Genomic DNA, 26,540 nt, shown 5'->3' with positions numbered 1-26,540 from the left:
TATTTCTCTTATATATGTAGATATACGTGAGAAAAATCTTTTATATCTATGTGTGTGGTTTGTATCTTAAATATGGGAAGGACTGAAAGAAATGTCACTGCGGGGAATGCAATCACAAAAGTCATTCTTCTGATTCCATCTCTTAAAACAGACCAACTGGTACTTAGAAAGCTTTGAGTAATGCTAACATAAAATGGATTGTGTATGGGAGTCTATATGGTCAGTGCTTCAGGTTATAATAACCCACCCACCCTCCTAATTTCTGCACCTTTACTTGGCCTTGTAAGTTAGCAGAGTGCAATGGCTTGGTTGGTCAGGGTTAGGGTGAAGTTGGCAACCCATGAACTGTGTAAGCAAAGACCTTCAGGCCCAGCATGATTCTAATGGTGAAGCTTTAACTTCAAAAGCTTTGAATTAACTCTGTGTATGTATGTACTTCCATAACATACAACAAGTAAACCTGCACACCAAAACGTATGTACTCCATCAAGATGATGTCAGTTTGATCTGCTTGAATGATAGGAGCTGAATGCATCATTGTGCTTTGAGCCCGTGGGCTGCAGCATGAGTGCTGCCAACTCCAAATCTTAACCATGATCTGCTGAAGGCAGTGCTGTCTTCCAGAGGAATAGAGAGGTTCTTCTCTTGTTTTTTTTTGTTTGTTTGGATTGTTGTAGGCAGTGGATTGTGTTGTTTCTGGTGTGAAAAGAGCCATTGGGACACAATGAAGAGATATGACATGATTAACTTACAAAATATTAGTGCCTGTGAAACTCCATCCAATCTGTATTTCTCTAATAAACCTTCTCTCTTTAAATAGCTCACATTAAAAATAAAGGTGTGCTGAGTGAAGGAATTGCAGCATTGAGAAGATACTCCAAAGTGCTGACTTGTCGAGATGCGTTTTGTCAGGAAGATTGAGCAACATTCCTATATGACTTCAGGTTTCATGTTCTCAAACACTGAAAACGTACATTTTGGCACCTGTAAAACATTAGTGAGAATCATTTCTTTTAGGAAAATTAAAAATAATCCATGTTCTGTGTTATCTTCCTCCAGGTAAAGCTTTTCTGTGTATTGAAGTATTGCTTTCAGTAATTCTGCAGCAGCCTTGAGAACGAGAGCCTCTCTTGGTTTTAAGATGTGGGATTTGCACATTTGAAACCACAGTTTTAAGGAAAATATCAGCTCTTGTGAAACTGTACGAGTTGGCACTGATGTGTATCCTGGCTGCTAACTGCTGTATATTGATTTTTCTCGTTGTTGGTTTTTAGTTTTCCGAAATAGATTTTGTTTCATTTGTGTGTATTGGGGAAAAAAGAATCAATGTTGCTGATATTTTAGAGGAGCATTCCATAATGAAGAAAAGAGTCCAGCTTCTTGTTAACCGGCTGGAATTCTCAACAGCCGAGAGACATGGAGGCATGCTGTAATGAAGCCTCTGAATGATGGGGAAATTCCTCGGTGGCTGACCAAGAAATGGCATCCCGTACACCCAGTGCCGCACCAGTATTCAGGTTCACTACGTGTTCAGCTGTGTTATGGACAGAGATCTTGCTGTTTACCAGTCTGCTTGTTTAAATGAACACAGTAGTCAAAAGCAGATGGGAGGTCATTGGGAACACAGCAACAGAAGGCTTTCGTGCCCATCCGCAGACACCATGCTGCGGTCCCCAGCTGAGTCCTGGGCTCTCAGAGACGTGCATTTCACCTGCCTGGATTTCTGATGCTGCTGATGTTGCTTTGGCTTATTGCTTGACTGCCGCTTTCAGTCTTATTTCTCCTGCTCAGAAGAAATGATTAAGAAAGGATTTCCCCATCTTTTCAGTTGACACCCCTCTGCCCCCAAAAAGGACTGTGTTCTGTGCAGTGCAGCCTGCGATGCTTTAATAATGCATAAATCAAGCTGGACAGGACCGCCTGTCAGTTTTATTAACTTTGACCTTTTCTCCCATTATAAGGATGGTTTGGTAAATATTTAATGGGCCATTATAGATTTTGACAGTTGGATCTGCATTCCTGGAAGCGAAGGTAGATTATGTACAAATACTTATAATTAATAAAAATAGCTTTACCACTGGGAGCAAGCCTTCAAGGACAGAATTGTTTCTTAGGATCTATTTATTTTTACTTCCTACTTTCCTTACGTCTGCCCACTAAATGTCAGGCTGGCCATTTAGGTTATGAAACCTTTTCAAAAGGTTGTATTTAAAATTCATTTCTGATTAACACCTGTGATTACCTCCGTCTTGGAGCAAGTGGCCGAATGATGTTATTTACTGGAGATATGTGTCAGTGTCGTTCTGTGCAGTGAACTGATGGTGTCAACAGCACAAAATGGCTGAAGGAGAGCAGCTTGCTGTAGGGTGCAAGAGGGAAAGGTGCGTTCCTGGAGTCAGAGGGTCTTCTGCCAGAGCTGTCTTTCCCTTTAATTCCCGACATATTGCACTCCCTGCAAGTTCTGGGAGTGAAGATTGAAAGCTAAGCCCCTGACACCTCGATACATTGCCTGTTGAACGATTACTGCCCATTGCTCTCATTGATTTTTTCATTTCAGAAATCTGTAGAAGAACAAATCTGAGCAAAATCCATGGGGCTCAGAGGAGTTGTTAAGGCGGTGCTTGGTGCCATGCCACTGCTCACAGCATGTGCCAGGGAAGTCAGGACCATGTCAAGGCACTCCATTTTCTCCAGGCGTTGCCATTTGGGTCTGATTGGCTGGCTGGGTGGCTTTGCTTATGTTAACAGCCACCTTCCAGTAGATTTTGCTTCCCATGGATTCAGTCAGTACCCTACCTAAAGCTGCTTGATGTTCTGAATGTTGTAAGACATCATTTCCTAACTGTACGTCTTTTTGTATGTGGGTCGTGGGATCAGTGTTGGTAACTTGTTCAGTAGTTCACTGTTAGCAGCACAATTCTGTAGATGGTTTGATGAAAAGGTTGATGTAGAGACTGGCTGAAGAAGAGGATTGTGTTTGTCTCATGTTGAATCTTGAGCTGTTTTCCCCTTCCCCTTCAAAAGGGAGAGCCAGGAGCTTGAGCTGAAAGTGTCTCGAGGTTGGAACCTGTTGCACTGGAAAGTGGTTTCAGGACAGGCACAGCATTGTGGCTGTTCTCAAATTTGTGAGCAGTGGGAGAGCACTGAAACTTGTAAATTCACATATGTCCTTCACGAATTGTCTTTTATTGACAGGTAAAATAAAAGGGTTAGAGAAGAAAGCTACTGAATACGAATCTTTCTGCTGTAACACTATCAAGACATGCTGCTTGATATTTTGAAGGCTAGATTTTTCTTTAGAGTGACAGAGGCTTCTTTGTGGATGCTGCGTTTTAGGGAAAAAAAGATGAGCATTATTTTAAAAAGAAAAGTTTATACAGTGATAAAGTCACACCTTTCTTCCTATTACCTTCTTTTGGAAAGTAAGGATGCTTGATCCCTCGAGAGGAGAACAGCCTTAATGCTAAAATGCAACTCCGAGTTTCAGGAGAGTTAGGACTTACTCAAGTCTTTGATGCATCATCTTACTTTCCCAATGGCATAGTTTCCTTGTAATATCTATTTCACAGCAGACTTTTATATGCTTTTGTTCGTATCATCTTCTATCCAAGCAATACATGAAATGGCATACATTAGCTTACTGGCTGGCTGTATTTTTAATCAAGCCATACAGACAGTAGAAGTCTGACACAGAGCACTGCGGTGGTTTGTGTTTTAATGTATGTTTTTCCTTCCCCAGCTGCAGTACCATGCCGGGCTAGCATCTGGCCTTTTGAATCAGCAGTCTTTGAAACGCTCGGCCAACCAGATGGGAGTATCTGCGAAACGCCGACCGAAAGCCCAGCCAACAACTCTCGTCTTACCTCCTCAGTAAGTAATGGAACCTTATGAGTATTTTGAAGAGTTTGCACAGTGGGGTGGGGATTATTTTGGATTTTTAATAAAATAAATAACGCTACAAAGTCAGAAGTCATAAAAACTTTGTGCTTGTGTTTTTGTTTCGTGCCAAGTGAATTATTCTTGGTGGGTGGTTGGGATATTCTGTGGGAGCGATGTTTTGTTTCCCCTCCTGGAAGAGGAAGTGCTCTGAGAGCAGAAAAGTTGGAAGGATTCTTTTTAGTAGCAGGTCATAGAAGTTTTTGCAACGCAGAATTGTCATTGAGGAATGATGTTCCCTTGATTAGTATGACTTGGAGCTTCAAGAAGGACTTCTCTGAAGGTCCTGAAAGGCAGAAGCCAAGCCATTTTTGGTGTGAGTACTTTCTTGACAAATGTCTGTTCTGAGTCCATCTGTTCACCATATGTTAATTTTGCATTGGATCTAGACCTCTTTTACAGGTGACAAGCAATTACGAGGACACTTAGAAACTGTTTGAGGACATAGAGTATCAACACTTCAGGCAGCCTGTGTGCTGATGCCAAAAACACAGAGATGCTCACAACTAAGCTTATGAATTAATAAACTGCTTAAAATATTTAGTTACATATAAGAAAATGATTATTATGTAGAAAATGAAGTGCTAAGCAATTATTCATTGTACTGAGCATCTCTGTGGAAGCTGTGTGCTTTTTTCACAGAACAAGAGTCACTGATGTATAAACACCGTGTTACTAAAAATGTCATGGCTGTAATAATAACAGTTCCTCTTGTCAGTGGGCTCCCCAGGCCCAAGCTCATGGAGGAATCAAAAGAAGTTTAGATTTGTTCTCTATGTGACCTGAGAATAGATGACAGTAAACAGGACGTTCCCCACGTATATCAACGTTAAAGGATCGCCAATGCAAGAATCCATGCAATGTTTTATTGCAGTCGTGAGGCATCGCTCAAAGCAGCCAGGAGGGCAGCTGTAGCAGAGCCACCAGGATGAAAAGCAGATGCTGTTTGTAGTGTATTTGTGGAAAAACGCAGGTATATTATGAAGGACTTTGGCTCAGTGTTTTTTTTTTTCCTTTGTTTTGAGTTTTCCATTGAGTTTTGAGTATTGATGTCAATTGACATCAATAAAGCTGAGCACTGTGGTGCTGGTTGTCGTGATTTGTATTCAGAAGCTTTAAAATCAGGGCTTCTCCAGTCCCTAGCATTACTTTAATGACAGAGAAAGAGCTGTTGTAAAAATCTTTAATAGAAAAGTCTGTACCTGTAGATTCTATATCAAATGCAAGGGAAAAAACGTTGCAGCAGTATAAATCTGTGCACAGTGTGCAATATACAAATTTACCTAACAGTACTGATGTCTTTTTTTTTATCTGCAGGTGATTATTCCTTTTCATTTAATGACACTCTTCTCTAGCCTTTGCAGATAGGTACCATGTGAAAGTTCAGTTACAAAGTTTAGCTAGTCTTGGAATTATATTCTGATATTTTATCACCGTTTCCAGCACTGTTCACAGTCAAAACACGTTTGTACTGAGCTGGGCCTTTATCCTCTTTATTTTTTCCTCTCTGACTTCTTTGCCCTTTCAGATTTCGTTGTTGTTTGCTATCTTGGTGTGTTTTAAGAAGAGAATAATAGTTATATGAAATGAAATCAAACACCTGTTGAGCTCGATGTCGCGTATCCAACACAAGGCAGAGGCAGATTATTAAAAGACATAAAAATAGACTTTTGAAAAGTGGTTTTATGAGGAAAAAAAAGTGTGACAAATGGAATTTTAATATCTTGTTTTTTGTTGTAGTTTCATGCAAATAATGATGAATAATTTTGTTATTTTCTTCCTTCGATCTCTATGAAGTGCAAAGGAAGAAAACATGCAGGTGCAAAATTATGCATCTCCTTGAAGGGACACATTTTAGGAAAAGGACTCATTTAGTTTCAATACAAATTTGCCAATGGCACTTCAGAGATTATTTTTTGTATTATTATTATTATTATTTTAGATTTATTGATTAGTTGGGAAAGGAGTAACTATTCTTTGTCTTTCCTGCTTTGATTTATGTTATGAAAATAAAGTTCTGTGTTCAGTCTTTGGGCTGAGTGACAGTGTGATGAGTCGAGCAGATATTAAATATTGCTCAGAACAGCTATGTTACCTAATGCTTTTCTTAAACCTGACTATATACAACTGCTTATGTGCCAAAATGTCATTCTAGGATATCAAACCAGAGCAAACAGTGGCACTGCAGTAATCCTTTTCAGCTTGCAAAGGGGTGCAGGAAGCACTCTTGATAAGGACTTTATATGGATACTAATTTGGACAAAAGATCTTCTAAAAATGTTTATTTTAATGCTGACTCTGCTTACTTTGGTATTAAAAATATAATTTGAGTTGCAGGTAGCATTACTGAATTTTTATTAATTTCCCTGTGTTTTAAAGGAACTTTTGCAGTTGTTATTCGTGCTTTACATTCCTAATAGCAATGCTCAGCATTTCATCCTCCCTTCTGCTCCCAGAAGGAGCTGGACAAGGGGTTTAATGGCCAAGCTGATGCTTGGTAGTCCCACTCATTTGTCCCTTGCTGGCCTTTGGCTGCCTTTCAGTTTGCCCTGGTTTGGAAGTGAGAAGCTTTGGACCGACACCAGTAGCTATTCAGGAACTTCAGCAGCGGTTTTTAATAAAAAGGTATTTTCTGAAATGGAAAGTTTCTGTCTTATGCAAGCAGTGTCGGTAAAATTTTCATTTTCTCCCTGTTTTTATTATCATAGGGTTCCCAAGGATGCTGAATAGAGACAGAACTTGGCACGTCAGGTGGCATCTCTCACCTGATTTCACTGTAGCTCAGTTTTGGAGGGAGGCCTTTTGGTGTTCGTTTGCTTTTCAGTTTTGGTTTTCACTGACTCTGAAAGTACAGAATACAATCTTGATATGTGTCTCATCTCTAGCCAAGCATATCTTTATGGAAAAGTGACTAACTGCTGGCTGCTTTCTCTGCTTGCTTTGTCCCTCCTTCTGTCTTCTATTAACAAGACATCTCCCTGTACTTGCTAATAGATGCGTTCCCTCACATGCTTCTCATCTGGCTGCTGCTTCCTTCCTTCTGTTACAGAATCTCAGAGCAGCGTTTGCTGAAGTGCTGAAAGCTGTCAGCTCCTTGCATGTGACCAGGAAAGTGTACTCGTGCAACACTTTGAAAATGAGAATGACTTATTTTGTTCATGCTTTTTGATGTTATTAGTAATAAGAAGGCTGTTAGGTTTAGGTTTGGGGTTTTTTTCCCCCCTCCTTGTGAAACAAAGGCACTGACATATTTAGTTTATCTTGCATTATTTTTCTTGCCACCGCATCTCCAAAGCGAACTGTGATGTTTGCTCCCAGACCCCCAGAGCTGAGTGCTGTGCCCTGAGTGGGCTGGCAGGGCTGGGAGCCCAGGGCTCAAATCAACCACGAGACCCAGCAGGCTCTGCTGCAGCACCGTGCTGCTGAGAAATGGCAGCTGGAGCCGCTGGGAGATGGCAAAGCAGAAAGAAAGGAGGAAGCGCAGGATTGACTTGATATTCATGCAGCTGCATTCCTTGGCACACACAGGAGGGTCAGTTAGTATTAATGGGAATTTTTAGGGGTCTCAGCTGAAAACCCTTGGACTTGGATAGCTCTGTGGCACGGGGCTTGCTCAGTGCTCCCAAATGAACCATCTGTCTTCTCTGCCTGGAAGGAAATTGCCAGAACAAGAACTTGCTCACCACTGTAAGCACTGAGACTCGTGTCTTTATGTTGCTTTTTAGGGTCATTTGTTGTGACGTTTGTAGTTTTGCAGAAATAAGCACGCTATAAACAATAAGGAATGGGAAGTCTGGTTCTGGTTTGACAACTTCAGGCACAATGGATACAAAGGCTTGAGTAAAAATGAGTCCAATTTTGTATTTTAGGGTTCCTCAACTTGTCTTGTAAATCTCTTGTGCTCTGATGTATTCCCTAACCTGACAAAGAAAACATTTTAATAGATTGAGGAAAAATCAGTGTGAATTTAAGCTGTATTGCTAGGAGCAGACCAGCAAAATTACTTTTGCTTTATTAAAAAATAAAAAAACAAGATGTGCTGCCCATAATAGTGCTGTAGATAAATGAGGAGCAAAAAGCTATGAAGATGATTTTTCTTTCAGAAGAGAATAAGGACTTGAGGATAGAAGTGCTGGGTAGAGACTCAAGAAAGCTGTTTTTTTTTCTCTTTAAGTGGGCATGAGACCATTTTGTTGTGCTGTATGAGTGCCGTGTAACAAAACTCTGTTCCAACACCACGTATCCACAGAATGCAGAGCTGTAAGCACTTCCAGCTATCTGCCTGTTTAAGTGACTGGCTTATAATAAATCTGCTGTCAAAATTGCTTCCATAGTTTATTGTACAAAACTCCCATCATCTCATCTGCTTTCTTTTTCTAGAGGAGAAAGTTATATTGACAAGAAGTGCACACTTGTCTCCGTGCTTTGGAGTTACTTTACCAGAAGCAGCTCTCTGGTGAGCAGTCCCCTTTAAGAGCTTATTACCGGGTCAGCAGATAGGTGTTCATCTGGGTTTGGAAAATAAATTCACAGATATCCCAATCTTTGTTCGTGGAGCTTGGTTCAATACCAGCATTGTCAAAGCGTTGATTTTTTTCATTGTGCTTCTGCCCTAACAGATTAAATGTTCTGCCATACAAGCAGTACTAAAGGGTTCTATTGGACACAGCAGCTGAAGGTTGGGGAAGAAATTCAATTTAAAATAATTACACAGTAATAAAGACAAAAATGCTGTTTTAAACAGTGAGCTGAAAGGTATGTGTGTGTATGTGTCTAAACGATATACACAGACATTAGATGTGCCAGAATAAATTATTTGGAACTGGTGTAAATTACCGTTTCTATATTAAGTAGAATCCTGATGAGCCCTTTGCCAAGAGTTTGGGAAGAAAAAGGTTTTCTTCAGCATGTTGTTTTATAAACAGCATCTAATTACTTCCTAGGATGGGGATTTTCATTATGAAAGAGGCAGACGATATTAAAGATAATGGCAAAGCATGCTTCAGCCAAGAAACGTGTGCTGTTGTTGTTTGAAGAGCATATGTTTAAACTGTGTTTATGCAGTGTAACCTCACTGTGTTACAGGTCTGAAATCCCAGCCAGGAGCACGTGCCTTGAAACCAGGATGTGCTCAGCAGCTGAGTGTGACACCCAGCATCTATGGGGCTGTGGTTATTTGACATGCAGGTGTTGCTCCTGGGCTCTCATTGAGTGCTGTGTGCTGTAATCCAACATGGGGCCCGTTCTTAAAAGTATTCAAGAATGAAAGAGCAGAATGTGTGGCTGTGGTTTCCTTTTGGAGAAAAGTCACAGAAGTTCTTTGCGCAGTTGTAAAATTCTCCTTTTCCCCCTACTGGCAAAGCTGTATTAAGTATCAATATTCATTAAATGCCGCAGAGATGATACTGTAATAAAGCAATAATCCTCAGGCCCACATCTGTACTTCTTTTAGAAGAGCCGAGGTTGAGAATATAATTAAAGATTAAAACTCTATTTGCATTCTGGAACACAGAGATACCTTTCTGTACATGATGGGGAATTGTATTAATAAGGAAGAGATCAGTTTCCAATAAGTTTCAATACTCGGGGCTCACTACATATCCCTGTTCATGTTTAAGTTTCTCACAGTATTCCTTTAGCTTGACTTTAGTGAGGCAGTGCAACAGGAACTGCAAAAGAACGTGTTGCTGAGATGTGTGACCCTTTTGCTCTGCAAATTAATCCCTTTTTATATGAAGAAATAGATTAAAAGTTTGTTCCTTCTACTGTAAGAGAGTAATATTGACATGACTAGGTTTAATTACTTTGTAGCCATGTAGATGCAATGTTAATTTCAGTATTTGGTATCTCGTGCACAGTTTGGATCACATCTGTGTTGTTGTTTTTATTTTTTGGGCAATTGATGGATGGCTTTCCTGCAGATGTGTCATGCAGTTCATTTTGGGGGCCAGTGTTCCATTACTTTTTAAATACAGCAGTGCAGGGGCATGTGGTGATGCTGCTGCTCCATGTTATGCATTCCTTTAGAGCCTTTCAAAGGAATGCAAATAGTGTGCATGTAGTATTAGGTTTCTTCGAAGGAAGACTGCAGAATAACTCAGACCTGCTGAAACTGCCACCTACAACACTACTTCAGAGGATGACAGAATCCCCAGGCGTTTTGGTGGTGGTGTTTTTTTTTGTGTTTTTGTTGTTGAACCATGCAGAATATAACAAAATGCAATGAGCAAACAGGAAATCACTGTTTTGACAACTTTGTTATAAGGAGATAAGTGCTGAGGAACAGATCACAATGATTTTCAACAGCTATTGAAAATACGGCGGCTTAAGTGTATTTTAAGATGCAGCCATGTTGTGTTTTGTTTTGGATTTTCCTTCAGGTTTCTTCTCTGCCTACCAACCAGAGATGACAGCAATTGCTTTGAGACAGGTTGTTCAAGGGAAGTGGGGCTGGATGCTGTTGAAGAAGCGATGTGCCTTTCTGTCAGATTTAGTGAAACCCCTGGGTAATTCTACTTCCTTCAAATAGAATCTTAGAATGGCTTGGGTTGGAGGGACCTCACGGTTTGTCAAGTTCCAATCCCCTGCCACAGTAAGCATTAATTTTCAATTCTAAGGTACAGAAGGAAGAGTTACAATTACATAATCCTCACGTTTTCATTTTTCATATCGTTTTCTTCCTGGCCATTTTTCCCCACACTGAAAGATAAGAAACGTGCCAGTCTCCATAAGGTGCATTGCCACTGCAGTGATAGAACCACTGACTTAAGTTACCTTTAAACCAAATGGTGATTTGTGACAGTTTGAAGCTGATCTGGTTCTTCACAGGGTCAGAAGCAGGGACATCCAGATCCCAAAGGTGAGAAGCATCTGCCGTGATTCAACCCATGTTGTATTAAAGAGGAAGATTCCAAGGTCGTAGCACATCATTAAACTTCATTGAACTGAGTTTTATCTAGAGAACAGCTGTACGTACAGGTGTCAAGTTATTATCTCTGCTTTTCAGAGGTAGCCTGAGATAGCTAACTAGTCCTCATCACAGGGATGAAAGGCCCCTGTTGGCAGTAGATGAGGGGCTCACAGAGCTCCACAGGCACGCAGGGGTGGGGGCCAAAGCTGCCTGCTGTTTCTTTCTGTGCGTTGTATTTAAGTGCTGGGGGTTGGGTGGAACAGTCTGCTATGAAATGAAATAGCAGTCTGTCACTTTTAGTTATGTAGCATTTACTGGTTAATTTAACTGGAAAAAATATCAAAAGTGTTGTTTTGATTCTGAGGTCACATGTTGTTACATACTGGGGCCATAGCATCCATCAGTCCTTCCTATTTGTAGCCTATGATACTTTACCAAGCTGTGCTTCAAAAAAAGGGAGAAGGGGATGGTCCAGGTGAGCTTTTCATTTCAGTGTAAGTTCTAAAATAAAGCTCTGATAATGTTTTCTCTTCTTTGTATTCACTGCTTTGTATTCACTGTTCACTCTGACACCATGTACATGTTTTGTAACACGTGCTTTATGCTGAGGTAGCAAAGATACTGAAGGAAGGAGGATGATGTAGCTGTATTTTTCTCTTTCTGTCTTTGGTCTGCAGGGTTCTTATGGTCAGCTGTCTGTTGTTTCTTTGCTTTATTAGGGATGCATGTGATTTCTGTAGTTAGGGGCAGTTTTGAATACTGGATCAACAGAGATTTAATGAGCATCTGAAAACTGAGAGGAAAAAACATGATGTGATCTGATTTCGTAGTATAGAAGATAAAAGTGTAGCATAGCAGTCCATCCTACAGCAGATACCTTCTGGGACTCAGAGCCACTGCTGCATCTCAGACTTCTAGGTTTTTGTGAGGCATGTTCTAATATAATATAAATCTGACAATCTCTTTCACTCTGTAAACCTGATCCAACTCTATTAAACCAGCACCAGACAGCAGCAAAAACCCTCTTCCAGTGCAATATATTTGGGATTTGCATTTAGGTTTATTTGGGCCCCGGCTGGAGCTATATGACCCGAGGACTTGGGTAAGAGTTGAACTACAGCCCTGCACTGCTGGTGGGAGGGAGCAGTTCCTTAGCACACTGCTGTGAGTGTCAGCACATTTGAGCCCAGTGTGTGCTATGTGGTTGGGTGGGGGGTCCTTGCCTGCTTTGTGTTCTCTGCAGGTCCTGCAGTTGTCAGTGTGGTGGCATTGCTCTGAGCAGCCCCTGCATGCCACTGCTCAGCTACAACACCTGTTTGTTACAGAACAGCTTCTGCACAGCTCCATTCCATTGCTGGATGCGTGGGAACTCAGTGCTGAGTCGATACCTTTGCTGTTCTATGCAACTTTAGAAAGATGGCTCCTTCAAAAATATTTAAGCTTGATCTAATCTCCTAATATCTTGATGTATCTGGCAGCAGGAGGCTCTGTAATAATCTTCTTTATTTGGTTATACCCGATCAATGCCATTTTTTTGGCTGTAGTTATATGCTGAATTTCATTTCATTCCAATAAGTACCATACAGCTGCCTGTTTTCTTACAAAGTAATTATAAAAAAGCAGCAGGCATTGATCGACACAGATTGTCGAAAGAAAAGATTTTGACTAAAACCAAATGTTCCTTGTGATATTCATTAGCAGGGTAATAATTTCTGCCCATGCAGGTACAGGAGACAGAGGTCCTGGGTGTTGCTTTAGCCGCAGTAAATTACTGAGATGTGTGTTAGCGGTGTTGTAAAATTTTACAGTGCTTTTTAACACCGAGGGAAAAAGCCGTGCGATTTATTCACTTTTCAGCAAATACTCTGTCCAACCACTCTGGATATAGAGGGCGTGTAATTAAGATCTCATCATTTCTTCACAGTGTGAAGAGCTTCTCCTGCCATTTGCTGTGAGCTCTTAAGGACTGATAGCCTCAACTTGTGTATCCTGGTCAGGAGCAGCTCCACAAATATTCTTCTTGATGGCCTCAGCTCACAGAGGCCTTGGGCTCATTGCAGTTTGTGTTTTGATGTCACGTTCCACAAACTAATCCCACAAATAGTATTGCTCTGGGTGTGATGCGCAGCCTGATGGAACTGAGCGCAGTGATTGGAAGCAATTCCCATCTACTTTGCTGGAGATTGACTGGGGCAGTGCACCATCCTTGATGTGCATGTTCATTTTCCAGGATGTGCACAGATCCAAGGCAGTGCTTAGCCCTCAGTGAATGTTATTTTTACTGGGAATTGCAATTCTATGGTAAAACAGCACATTTCTGACTCTTTGATGGATGTTTGCCTTAAAGGTAATGTTTGTGTGAGAACTGTGCCGTTACAAGGTGGCAATTAATTAAAAGTTTTTCTACAGCCCCAACCATTGCAAGATACCCTTGCAACCTTTGGAGCGGGATGCCAGGATCGCCCTGTAGGGAGTTCCTGTACATTCAGCAGAAGGAAAGCTCAGGATGAAGATGTTAATGTGTAATGAAAGACCACAAGTACTAGTTTAACTGCTTGTTTCTGTGTCAAAAAGCAGAGCATTCTATCAGTGGTTGGACTAATTAGACAGTGAAGAACAAGCTAGATAAGAGAGGAAATTTGTGAGCTTGATAATGATATCAAAGCTATTGCCAAAGCTGTGATTTTATCATGTGATTGCTTTAACCCCCTTTCTTGGCCGGACTGTTTGATGTGGGGAGCACTGGAGGCTGCTTTGCTGCAGCAGGCAATCAAGTGGAAAAGAATAAATGAAACCAGCCGCTTGCCAAAGTCAGCAAGTGTTTCCATATTCATTGGTTGTATATTCCACTGTCGAAGATGACAAGCAAAAAGAGTGGAGCCCTAATAAGGTGGGAGGAGGAGGTCTCTGTTTTGATGGCTTAGCAAAAATGGTGTTATTGCATAACTGTGGTGCGATGCGAACATGTTGTGAAAGTATTTGTTAGTTACATCACTTCTGTGCCTCCTCATGATTCCAAGCTATCTGAGGGAGAAACTAGACAGCTGTTCTGTGAGGACAATAAAAGTTGCTTTCAAATGTGATACGTGCTGGTAGGGAGAAGGGATAAGAAGACTGGAATGTCTTACCTGAGATTAAAGGCAATGAGGGTTACCTGTATCTTTGACAGTAACTCAAAATGAAGGAGTTTCCTAAGCAGTGGGTGTAGGTGGGAACTCAGCAGGAGACCAAAGTTGGATTTACTGGGGGGAGAAGTGGCTGTCCCCATCCCTGGGGACCTGGTGGGCACAACTGACCTGGAGAGAGAAGGAGAGTTTCAATGCCTGCGTAGAAAGGACACACAGTAGGAGAACTGCTTAGCTGAGTTTTCTTTACTTGGTGTTAAAAATAACTGTTATTACTTTTTAATTTCACTTTAGGGCATTTTCTGAGTATTCATGTGTTTACGAGGAACCCTGTGGGTGGGTTACATGGAAAAAGCTGGGGTAGCAGATTCTAGCTGATCACATCATAGCATTATCCTCTAAGCATAACCTTTGCTTGTGATGGTTTTAAGGATTTTGGTACAATCACTTTGCTTGTCCTATTTGTCCAACTGCTGGTAGAAAAAAATAAAATGCAGCTATTAGAAGTTTCTCTGGTTGAAGTTAACTTGGTTTTCATTTGTTTCCAGATGCTGCCCTGCTGCTATTTGTGTTCCTAACGGTGCTTCCTCTTTGCTATATAGATTTTTACCTAACAAAATCTCAGCGCTGTTTTTGTAATGCCAGTGATATTATTCATGAGTATGTGTGTGTCATTTTAAAAAGAAGAGGTTTAGTAACATAGCACACATCTCTAATTGGACACGTGCTTCATTGTTTTAGCTTTGTTTTCTGTGGTTCTTATCTTTGCATGGGTAACACAGGTCATCAAACACTGGGCAAGGAAGGCGTTGTTAGCATCAGCAGTGGGCTCAGCTCTCTTTTATTTTTCCTCTGACTTTTATTTTGTTCTTACAGCTTTTATTTCAGCAAATAAAGTAATACTTTGGTGTAGAGATCATGGCTAAAACAGCAAATTACTCATTTAACCGTTGCTGTTTGCCTGCACACCTTGAAGGAAATGAAAATTACATTCTATGTACGATTACTACGTTCTGTCATTGCCTGTAGTGCTTTGTTTCCATCCCCCACAAAATATAACTGTGGGATAGTGGTCAGCCTTTTCATTCTCAACCACGTACGTTGAAAAGCCCTCAAAGATACAGAGGTTCCTGGATAAGTTATTGAGCAAATTACTGTTTTGTTGAGTTGCTGCATGCCTGGGTTTCCTCTCTTGAACTGTATGAATTGCATCTTCTGGTGTGGAGGTGCTGAGAGCAGCTCAAGTAACGTTTGCTCAGAGCTGGGGTAGGAGGAGGCATTAACTACAAGGCTGGTGCCTGCATGTAGGGTGGGAGCCTGCGTTGTCTTTATTGTCAGTTGTTCAAGCCCAGCTGATTTCTTACAAGACTCAGAGTCCAGGAGTGACGTGTTGTGAAGAATGAATGACTGTATCATTGCTACGTGTGGGACCTAGTGGGAAGCTCTTCACTATCCACTGTCAGTATTCATTCTGAGAAGTGCATGCTGATGTGTTATTCTCTATCCTTTGTGTTCTTGCCTTAAGGTGTTCATTTCAGTGATGCAAGACAAAGCGTAGACACATGAAATAATTACACAGCAAGCTTGGCTGGAGCCTGTCAGTCTGTGTCGAGCTCCACAAATGCCTTCAATCTCATAATTGCTGAGCTCTTTTGCTGATTGTTACATTGAGTGTTTGGTGTTAAAATCAAACGTGCTGTAGAAGTCGTGTAGAATACCTTACTGTTTGCATGTAATTTAAGTCAAAATTGTACAGCTCTGTCCAAAGTAGTGCTGTGAAACTTAGCTTCCCTCAAGCCAAAAGCAAGCTTTTCTACTTGCCTTTTACATGCAGATCCTTCTGTTTCATTTTGGCTTTGGGATTTTGACAGTTTCTGAGCAAAGATGATGCTTTTGCTCATGACACATTTGTGCCTTGTAGACAGGTCTTGTAAAAAGAGCTTTTTGTGGAGGACTGAAAGACAAATCCAACTTAGATCTAGTTTTGGGACTCGCTGGCTACATAGCAGATGCATAATTTGGACAGTCATGGTCATAGCTAACAGTATTTTACCATTATAAATAATACCTAAGTTTGAGCATTCATTGCTTTTTAACTTTTCTGTGATTCAGTCTTAAAATTAAGTCTAAAAAAAAGGAAAGAAATTATTGTTAGGCTTGTTAGGCAAATGTTGCTGAGCTGTGTTGTTGGCAAGCAATCTATCAAGTTGCAAATTTAGGAGATAATTCCCAGATGATTGTCATTAATGTGATGTTTCAGATACTAAGCACCTGTCTGGGGGTGACGTTCCTCATCAAAGCGTGCTTCTGAAGAAGGCATAGCAGGTTTCAGAGATGGCTGTGTGGTCTGAGGTTTTGACTCACATTTCAGAGGTGATGCTGCCCAGCCTTCTGAAAGCAGGAATGGGAGTCAGTGCTTCCTGCGTGCTTTGGTGGGTGAACCTCAGCCATGAGGTCTTCTCTCAAGCACAAAACCCGCACACGTAGTTGACTTTGCCTTCAAACCCTAAAGAAGTATTTCATTTCCATCTCCAGAATGTGAAGGATGGGATACTGGGAAAACTTCAGTTCTGGTTTGAGCTTAGAGCCTCTTGAGAGCTGTCATGGAGCACTGATGCAGTGTGGCATGTGGGGATGAAAAAGTGGTCCTTGAGTGCCTTGTGATACTGATACATATATGCACACACATTTAAACTAAAGTTAATGTTCTAGGGATTTTTTTAAGCCCTTGAAAAGAGCAGAATAAGCGCTGTTTTGTCTGCTCTTATTTTCTGACTTTATTTTATGCTTACGAGCTGCAGTTTCTAAACAAATGGGACGGGTTGCAGGCAGGCAGAGCAGCAAACCTTGGAGCAGTGCAGCTGAGGATGTAAGTGTAACCACAGTCCACTTGTTTTCAGCTCACCTTTCTTCTTCAGCTTTCCCATCCCCATGGTTCCTTTTCAGAGGTGCTGTGTGATGTTTCTCACTGTGCATTTTGCCAAGCAGTTATGCACTACCATCAGTGCTTTGTATACTTTTGTCTCTTAAAAAAAAATACCCATGGAGTGCCATTAAGAATGGTTTATTGTAATTGCATTTCATTTGTACTTGGAATTCACAGAAAACTTCATGAACATAAGTGAAGAATAGTTAAATGATGGAACACAAGTCAAACACAGCAATACATGTCAGTGCACTGAGTAGTGAATGCAAATTGAGAATGAATGGAGAGGGATGTTGAGATATCTGCCAGTTCACTGATGTTCAGAAACATCACTGCTTCTGCAGGACATTGGCTTCGACTGGTTGACTCTCAGTAGCTCCGTGTTAGCTAATTAATCATGTAATTTGCTGTCGTGTTACTAGGTGAACCTGTATTGTGCTAGCAGCATGAGTTTGAGATAATAGTTTCCAAATGATTGAAATATCTGTAATAGCTCTGGTCCTCATCGCTGGCTTCAGCTTTCACTCCTTTGATAAAAGCTTACTCTTAATGAAAGTTCTGCCTGTTCATAAAGTTTCCAAGTCTCTGTATTGATAGAACTGATTCCTGTTCACTTCTTCATATAGCACATTTTTAATTCAAACACTACTTTAGGATCAAACCGATGTAACTTCTGCTCTGTGATGAACCAACTGGTTCTTAAATGGGTTTGGTTTCTGTTCATGCTCTTTTAGATTGTTTCCTAAAGAATAGAGCTCTCTGCTCAGTGGGTTTGACTGGAAGTTTTATAACCACAGGATCTGTAAGTTGGAGAATGCAACAGTGTAACGAGAGCCAAAAAAAAAGGAAAATATAAATTGTGTTTGAAACAAAGAAAACAGAAGTAACCTTGCTTTAAAATGTGTTATCATTTCTCTTCATATTTAACAGTTTGTCTGTGTGCTGGAAGTGTCTTTAGAATTTTTACACTGACTAATTAAATCTTCTCCTGGTAGAGATCACGGCTGACCCTCTCTTCACTGGAGCATCTTATTAGAATAATAAACCACTCCCTGCTGGGAGACACTGCGTTGACAGACAGGCAAGGCACTTTGGCTGCTGATTAGAAAAGGTTGATCGGGCTCATGTTGTCTTCAGAGTCTGCAAGAAACCCTTTATTGGCCCTGCTGCAGCAGCACTGCGAGGAGCAGCGTGGTTGGGGCCGGCTGGCTTTGCTTGCATTGCATCCCCACTTGCATTGCAGTGGGCAGTCTGTTAGTATGGGCTGCTGGCACTCAAGAGGCTGTGCTTTTGTTCATCAGTGCCTGCTTGTTGTTAAAAACTATGTAGCAACTTGGAATTTCTTTCCTGTGGGTAACCAACTTGACGTTCCTTAACAAAACTTAGTTTTTGTAGTGTTTTGAGCTCTATATTCTTTAATACGTACTCAGCATGGAGAAACATATCTAGCAGCAAAGCTAGGCAGATTCAGTACTCGTGTATTTTTTGAAAGAGATTGTCATTCCTTGTTTATTTTTTTTTTACTTAAGATGTTTTCTCTATTAGTATACTTTAAATTGCTTGTGGGTTTCTTTGTTTTTTGTGTTTTTTTTTTTTTTAAATAATACAATTTCTAATAATAATACCTCTCTTTGCTAGCACAGAACCCAGTGGTTCTAAAGGAGGTATTTTCCTTCAGATACGTCCAGCGTGAGCACTGATGTATGTTTGCTTTTCCTGGAAGCTGTGCAGGTAAGGCAGAGTGATGCAGAAGCCTTGTGTCCCACAGCACAGCCTTGGCTCCAGGCCCAGCTGAGCCTCATCCCTTCCTTGCCTGTTGAGCACAGCAGAGAAGCACAGGCAGACCGTGGGCTCCAGCATTAAGAAAGCCGCCGTGACCGTCAGGCCATTTTGATCTCTGTGATTGCCTGCTGATCCTTGTGTGGGAGGGGAAATAACTTCACATGAGGAGGAACCTGATTGCAGCAGTGGGAAGGTAGCCAAAAAGGCGTAGTGTGATTGTGGAGAGTTCTGCTGCGGTGTCTGGGCTGGATTTGGTGAGACCAGGGGTTACTGCTTCTGCAGTCCATTCCCTTTAGCAGCCTCTGTTGTTCACTTCTGCCAGTGATGGTGGAATTAAGGGGAATTTCCTTTTCCTGAGTACTTAAGGGAATTAGTTCCCCTCCTTGCTGACTTTCAGTGAGCCCTATAAGAATCCCAACCTAAGGAAACCTGCTTGGTTAAAAGGTCACATTGGAGTAAAGGTGATGAAAGATGTGGGTTTTAGAAAACAGGATTCTGAAGGGCTTCTCTCCACCAAGTGTCTGTATGGAAGACTCCTGAATGTAAGACTCCTGAACGTATAAATACCTAACTGTACTTACTAAATGCAGTTTTTGTACCAGAAGGGTGGAAAGATGCCCTTGAAGGCATCGTGTGATAAACCTCAGAGTTTTAAGGGAGATTTTCCATTTCTGTACTGGTGCTCAAATACTGAAGGACTTGGTCACAGCCTAATCTCAAAGAGAAAAATCAGCATTAATCAAGAAAACTTAGAAAATAGGTGATCATAGTAAAAGTTTGTATGACAAATGGATTGCATTGGGTTGCACAAGTCATTGTTTGGTACAATATTTCATACCTTTATCACCCCCCCTCCAAAAAATGGAGGCCTGTTTGTGAGCCACCAGACTTTATTTTAAACTCGTATTTAAGGACTTCTCATGTTTAACTTGACATTTGAAAACCTAACTGGTTTTCCATGCTTGAACCTCCCACCTGCCAAAGTTTTCTTGTTGCCTTGATACGTTTTAATTATTATTGTTATTTATTTGAATAAGTACGAACAGATATGTACACAGGTGTCTGTACATGGTGTGTGTGTGCACACAAATGTGTCTTTTCTTGAATCTTTGCTTCCTACTACTCCTGTTAAGTACTCCAAAATCCTGTCCCAAAGGAACAGTGTAATTCTGAAGTAGAATTGAGCAGTGCGATGTCACTGTGGGGACAATGAAGTTGCAGAAGCCAGATTTTTAATGTCTTCATGTCTGTGATTTTGTTTTGCTTTGCTTTTTCTCTTGACTAATATGCTCCTTCAGGCATTCTGTTTATCTGAGTATCCTTAGATGTTAGCACCATGATGAGCTGTAGAAATCTGCTTCCCCAGTACAGCTGGAGGCCAGTAGGGGTTCTAAGGAAATAGTGCTAGAATAAAACTCTTTCATAAAAGTTGAGTATCCTCACATCAGTAGCTTCCAGGAAGTGGCACAATGTTGGAGAAGGTAGAACAGATAAGCATGCAGTGTGCCTACAGGTGCTCAGTGTGACTGCAGCCCTGACACACGTGCTCGTGCCTGCATCGGGTGCTGACATGGCAGAGACATAAAGTTAATCTCTTCGTAGCCAAAACTGAAGGAAGCATATGGTAAGGATGAGAAAATCTACTGAAACAGGTTTTCAGAGTACTGAGCCATTCTGAATTTAGAGAAAGTTTTAAGACTGCAGAGTACTGCCTGCGTGCGTCAGAATCTCATTGAAGTAGGGGATGCTTTGAGGCAGAAGACATCAGGGCTTTGGTAACGAAACCAGTACAAACAAAAGCTGTCCTAAGGAGTGCTCTGCTCTGCTCTCCTGCTCTGATACTGTTAGACCTTCCTCAGGGATTATATCCTCAACGCTCCCTGCTTCCCACCCTCTGCAATTTTGTAGCCTTCGTTAAATTCAGGGATTGATACGGGTCACATTAGTGACCCTTGAGATCTTCCAGCAGTGCTGTCCGTGTGATCAAGTACAGTCTAGGAAGGTCTAATAGGAAGGTCTAATTGTGCAAAATGTGCTATGTTTTCCATCAGTCAGTGAGCTCAGAAGTAAAATCTCACTAGTTGTGATAGGTATAGAATACATAATAGGTATTGCACGTTATCTGTTGCTTTTCATAAAAGCAGGTAAGTACTGTCATTTCCCCTCTGTTGAGGGAGATACAAAGCACTGAGAAACTGAGAAGATTGTGCTATTGAAATAATTCTTCAATAGCAGAGCTGAAAATAATGTATTGTAAAATACTAACTTTAGAAGAAATGGCAGCATGGAATAATGTGTAGCATCAGGATGCCATCATGCAGTCAGCCCTAACAATGGAAGCCCTCCCATATGCAAGGAGCCCCTTTTATTTGTTTTAGGAGCTTGGCAAGGCAGGTGAGCCAAAAACCAGCTCAGCCCATGGTCATTTTTAGAAGCAGGACTAATATGATGCAGGAGAGGGTGGGCATTGCCTGTCTCTCTGAAGCCCCTTGGGTTGAGGTGCGTGTAGCTTGTGCAGCTTTTGGTGAAGGCCAGCTGGATCTCTTGGCCCAAGCTAATCTCAAAGACTTCTGGCATGGCTTTACTGTATGGGAACTTGTGTGTGCACGTGCATATTTCAGTTAATGGGTGGGACACAAATTGCTTGACAACTTACAAGAACCATCTTTGTAGATAAATGTTCGTAATAGTTCTGATTCTCATCCAGGCCCCAGGAAATTACTGCTGTTAGCATTTAGTGCTGGCTGTGAAGCAGCATCGACTTTCTCAAACAAGAAGAAATAAACAATGCTTATGTGCTGTGAGCCATAGCTTCTGGAATTGTTATTACTGATGTTAGGGAGGGCTGTTTTTCCTCTTGAGGTACATACAAAGGAGTTAATGATGTTTTTCATAAGGCACGCGGTCTAGTAACAAGCCCAGACAAGATTCTGGTGATGACTGCAAAGCAGATGCATGCTTATTTTGTTAACCAGCCTTCACACATTGCAATATCCGTGTTCAACTCTTGATTACTGCTGTGCATTTAAGGCATTTTGAAGAACATTCTACAGAAGTACCAGGAAAGCTATTTCAACCATATGGTGAAACGTCTATGGGAATTCGACTGCAAGGTCTCTGTTTGTGATTTGAGGTTTTCCTTATTAAAGTTGCACTATTTAAGATGATATGCTGGAATTTGATGTTGTTAACAGAAGTCTTTTTGCTTTTCGAAACCAAATGAAACAGTGCTCTGACAAAATGTGTATTTTCAGAGCATATTAAAGTGATGTTCTTATTTCACTTAAACACGTGGTTGTTCAGAGGCTGGTTCAGGGCAGGTTTGCATTTTGTAAGTATTCAGCGTGAGAACTTGCCTGGATTTGTAGCATCACTGTCACTTCTTACCTTTGAGGAAATTCCTTACGTACTTACATCTCATCCCTTATCAGCAGATTCTCAGTGGCACGGAGTAATGCAGAATTGTTTGAGTGAACAAGACAGTACAAGTAGCGTATTTTGCAGTAAAACGATGTTTTATTGTTGTAATAGAATGACACCGATGTACAGCATTCCTGTCCTGGGAGCTTTGGTCCCCACAGGAATTGTGCAGGCACAGGGCTGGATCATGGATCTGGTTCACCTTGAAAGCACTTCTTACTTTCTGAAGCCAGATCGGTTCTTTGATTCAGTTCTCCTAGCACAGCACGGTTGAGGGGGCCGGGATGTGTCAGTGCCTTATGTCACTATTGGTGCTGGAGACTGGAAATTGTTGAATCACAGCCTCAGGTTTTGAAATGCTCTGTGAGTCCAACCCTTAAACACTGTCTTAGTTTCAGCAGAACTGTCCAAACTACTCAGCGTTCATTTCTAAGTGCTGTACTAGTTTGGCCTTTCCTGAGTGAGAAGTGCAGATGGTTAAGGGTTGGATGCAGCTCTGCATGCATGTGCTTTTGGAGCAGACTGCCCTGTATTTATATATAAACACTTTTGGACTATTTGGGCACATGGCGTGACTTAATCTTTTGCATCCACTCAGTATTGAAACGTCATTCTTTGTGACTAGAATAAGATTCCTAGCACAGATGATACCAGTTAGCTGAACAGCTAACTTGCTGACATCAGTGGTGAGCTTCCTTCTCTCAGCTTTGGAGCTTTTTGCTTTCAGGTGCATGCAGTCTCATTTCCCCATACTGAGGCTGGGTTGGGCGTGAATTGTTGTCCAGGATATCTCAGCAGATTTGCTCTTTCCAATCCACTCCTCCTGGCTTGCTGCATCCCCCACTTGTGGAGTCACTCTCCCAAGATGCTGCCATGCCAGCACCCCTCGTGCCAGCCACATGTTGCCACCCCGAGGCTGAAGAACCATAACTCCAATTTCAGGTTTGCCTCTTCTGCCTTCAGTATACTTCACAGTAGAAGTTTCTTAGTTGAGTAACTTAATGCTTTTCCTTTACAGTCTGTCATGAATAAAGATTTCGCAGCAGGAATTGGAGGCATTAAAGGAGAAGCAGAAGAGAGAGTTTGTGTGCAGATGATGAAAGAACAGAGGGAAGCATAGTGAGTACAGTGAGGAGCCTGGCTGGAGTCCTCACCAACAGAAACTTTGTTTTTGGATGAGAGAAGAGAGAAGAAACCATTAAAGCAGTTCGTTTAGACCGTGAGAGGCCGGTGGTGCAGCTGTAAGACAAGGTTGCCTGACAAGGGAGTTTTTAGCTGGGTAGAAGGTGGTCAAAGCAGGCAAATGCCTGCAGTGCTAGTGTCAGGAAACACGGGCATTTTTAGAATTTCTAGTTGGAAGAGCAAGAGCCTGAAATAGCAACATATCAACTGTGGAATCTGGGGAAAGAGGCAGAAATTTCCAGGTTGGTCTATAGATATCATGGGCTGTGACAGCTGCCTGATGAGATGTCTTGAGGCATGATGTTGCTTTCTCAGCGTGAGAGTTGTTGAATTCCTTTTCATGCTCTTCGTTGCCTACCCAAGCAGGAAGTGTCATTTCACAAAAGCTGACAGAGGTCACTGTTTTAATAACTATTGTTAATTGATGCTTCTCAAAAGCCTTCTATCAACTTGAATTTGCTACCTGCGGAGACTGGCTCAGCAGGTGGCTGAATTAAATTAAAACTTTAATTCTGTGGTTAATAAATCACGCTAGAACTGTGACTATGTTTTAAAATATAATATCCAATCAATTTATCTGAAAGCCATATATGTATAAGAAGAAATTATTAGCTCTGATTTAAATGGTAACAAAAAACCCTCCCTGAAAGTTTGGGAGCACTGACAAGCACTTCCAGTGCTAGTAAGCGATGGAATGTGTGGAGAGTTTCCCCTTTTGCTGTCCAGAATACCTCGAATCACAGACTGAACAGAATCAAGAGCTGCTCTTCATCCCATACAGTGTTTTCCACTCAGCGATTCAGGAATGGTGAAGCTCCATTGCACTGCAGACACCTCTCTGAAATCATTTAGCAAAATGTTCTTCTTTTGAAAGATCTCCTCCAAAATTGGTTACAAACTGCTATATTTCTAATTTTCAAACAGTAATATTGAGTGGAAAAAATGAACAGCATGAAAGTGAAATACTGTGTGGGATGAATGCTATTTAAATCTTGTCTAAGCTGCTAAACATCACACTAACGTTGGATCGCTGGATCTGATCCAGTAAAAATTAAAAAAATAAAAAAGCAGATATAGAGAGAGAGGTCACATCACAGAACCAAGCCATCTGTCCAGTATGGAATTAAAGGCATTTTACAATGAATTAGTTTTTCATATTATGGGAGCCCTAGGTGTGAATCAAAAGGTGTTTGCCTGCGAAGACAGTTCCTGAATTATTTTTGTGTTGTCAACCTGATGTGTTGGCGTGCAGCATCTCATCTGGCTTGCTTAGCTAATTAGTCCCTTCTAACCAGTATTTTATAACTGGCTTCAAAAGTTTTTTCTGTTGCTTCCAGACATCATTCTTGTAATATGGACCAAAGGATTTACATGTGAGCCTGCTGCCAAGCTTTCAGAGAATGTCTCTGCTGCTTTATTCTAGCATTGTTTTACCGTATGTGTTCATAACAAAGAAAGCTTTCATTTGGAGAATAACATTCAGAATTTGTTCCAGTCTTTGCTGGTGTTCTTGGAGTAGATTGGTTCATTTGACCTCTGCAGTATTAATATAGCATGTTTATACAAGAAAATACCCTACTGCATTAAAATGGAAATAACAATTTACAGCGTTGACAGCCTTGGAGGATCTCTGATGTCAGCTCTCATCTTACTGGACAGGGTTCAGTTGCACATGCAGTTGCATGCCACTGATTGGTACTATTTATCATTTTAAAATAAAGATTTTCTGTTCAAAAGTAATTTTAAAACCTCCGTCAAAAACGTGAATCTGTGTCATGAGGGAGAGAAGGAGAAGGAAAATGGGATGGAGAAGATGCAACAAACCTAGGAAACCCAGCTGTTGTAGGGCGAGAGGGGAATTTACTGCCATCTGATTTCACCTTGTCTGTAATTCTGAGAGTTCACTGTATTTTTTTTGTAAGCTGAAGATACGCCTGAGATTTCAGCAGATCTATTTCCATGTGCTTTTCCCTGCTCTGTTACTACTTGTGTCTGTGAATGCTCATTCCAACCAGCGTCTTTTGTAAGTAGGAGAGAACTGAGACGTGGTGATACGTTGGAAGTGCTCATAGCAGAAGTAAAATTAAACTTCTTAAGTGCTACACTTTTCTGAGAGTCTGTAAAAAGTTCTGTAACATAAATAGGAGCCGTCATATTTTTGAGCTGTAACTTGCTGGATAGAGATGTGTAAATTGTGATTGCTCTTATTTTGGCACTAAATTAATGCATTTCAGTTCTGCAAAAGAAGTTCCAGACAGCAGCTTTTTCTATGACCTTCTTTGCAGACAGCCTCAGGAATGCACTGTGTCTCATCTTCATTGTATGCTCTTCAGTTTGCTGTACAGTTGTCACCAGTTATCCTTCTACACTGCCGTGCTGCTTCTTGCTTATTGCACCGATCACAGAATCATAGAATTGCTCAGGTTGGAAAAGACCTTCAAGATCATCAAGTCCAACCTCAACCTAACCATACTTAGCAGGGTGTTTTACCTGACGTGCTCTCTGAAGGGCATAGCCCTAGAAGAGCTTTGCTGTGCATTAGGTTGGATGTCATTTTGTAGTTGAGGCCATCGTGTAGTCAGACTAACTCAGTGATTAGATGTGAATCCTTAAAGAACCCTTCTGGTCTGATGCATCCTCAGGAAGCACTGATGTCTGCTTTTAAATAAAGGCAAAGGGCTTGTGGATTTCCTCTGGATTCTCTTGATTGAGAAAGGAAGGAAAAGGCCACTGGTGGGCATGGACCCCATAGCTGTGCCTTGCCCAAGTAACATGGATTTCCTTTGTTTATTTTTTCCTTGAGTTGGTTTTTTTGGATTGGTTTTCCTGAGCATTACAAAACCAGTTCTAAACCCCAATATCTTAGTAATCGGCTTTTGGTAGAACTTCATTTTGAGTTAATGTGAACAGATGTCTTCAGATCTCTATTTTTATATCAACTTTTGACCTAATTGCATAGCTTTACATGTGGGTGTATTCCAAGGCAGTGCTGTTGAGAAGCCCAGAGCTCCCTGTTCTGCCTGACACCAATCTTTTCTGAGAGAAAAGGAAGGATCTGTTTCTCCTGCTCAGGTGGCACGTGATGGTGGTTGGCTTTGAGCATAGCTTGAAGGCATGCAGTCAAGGCAAGTTTTGCATTTAAAAATGATTGGGTCTAAGAGAGAGTTGAAGAATTCATCACCTCCAACCAACCTGGATCTTTTTAAAGGATAAATGTACATAGCCACTGGGGTTTTCCAGAGAGATACAAGCAGATAAA

General features: G+C 41.2%; 1 protein-coding gene across 1 annotated transcript in view; it reads left to right on the top strand.

Annotated features, from left to right (window-relative positions):
- The window catches only part of MED27 (mediator complex subunit 27), an 80,476-nt gene that overhangs the window by 25,480 nt on the left and 28,456 nt on the right, over positions 1-26,540 (top strand). Inside the window, exon 3 of the mRNA XM_048965661.1 lies at positions 3,740-3,870. Within this exon, the coding sequence (XP_048821618.1) occupies positions 3,740-3,870 (131 nt within the window). The remainder of the gene's footprint in view (positions 1-3,739; positions 3,871-26,540) is intronic.

The sequence above is a fragment of the Lagopus muta genome, chromosome 19, assembly GCF_023343835.1.
Source record: "Lagopus muta isolate bLagMut1 chromosome 19, bLagMut1 primary, whole genome shotgun sequence".
In the NCBI taxonomy this organism is placed as follows: Eukaryota; Metazoa; Chordata; class Aves; order Galliformes; family Phasianidae; genus Lagopus; species Lagopus muta.
This window is presented reverse-complemented; position numbering and strand designations above follow the sequence as displayed.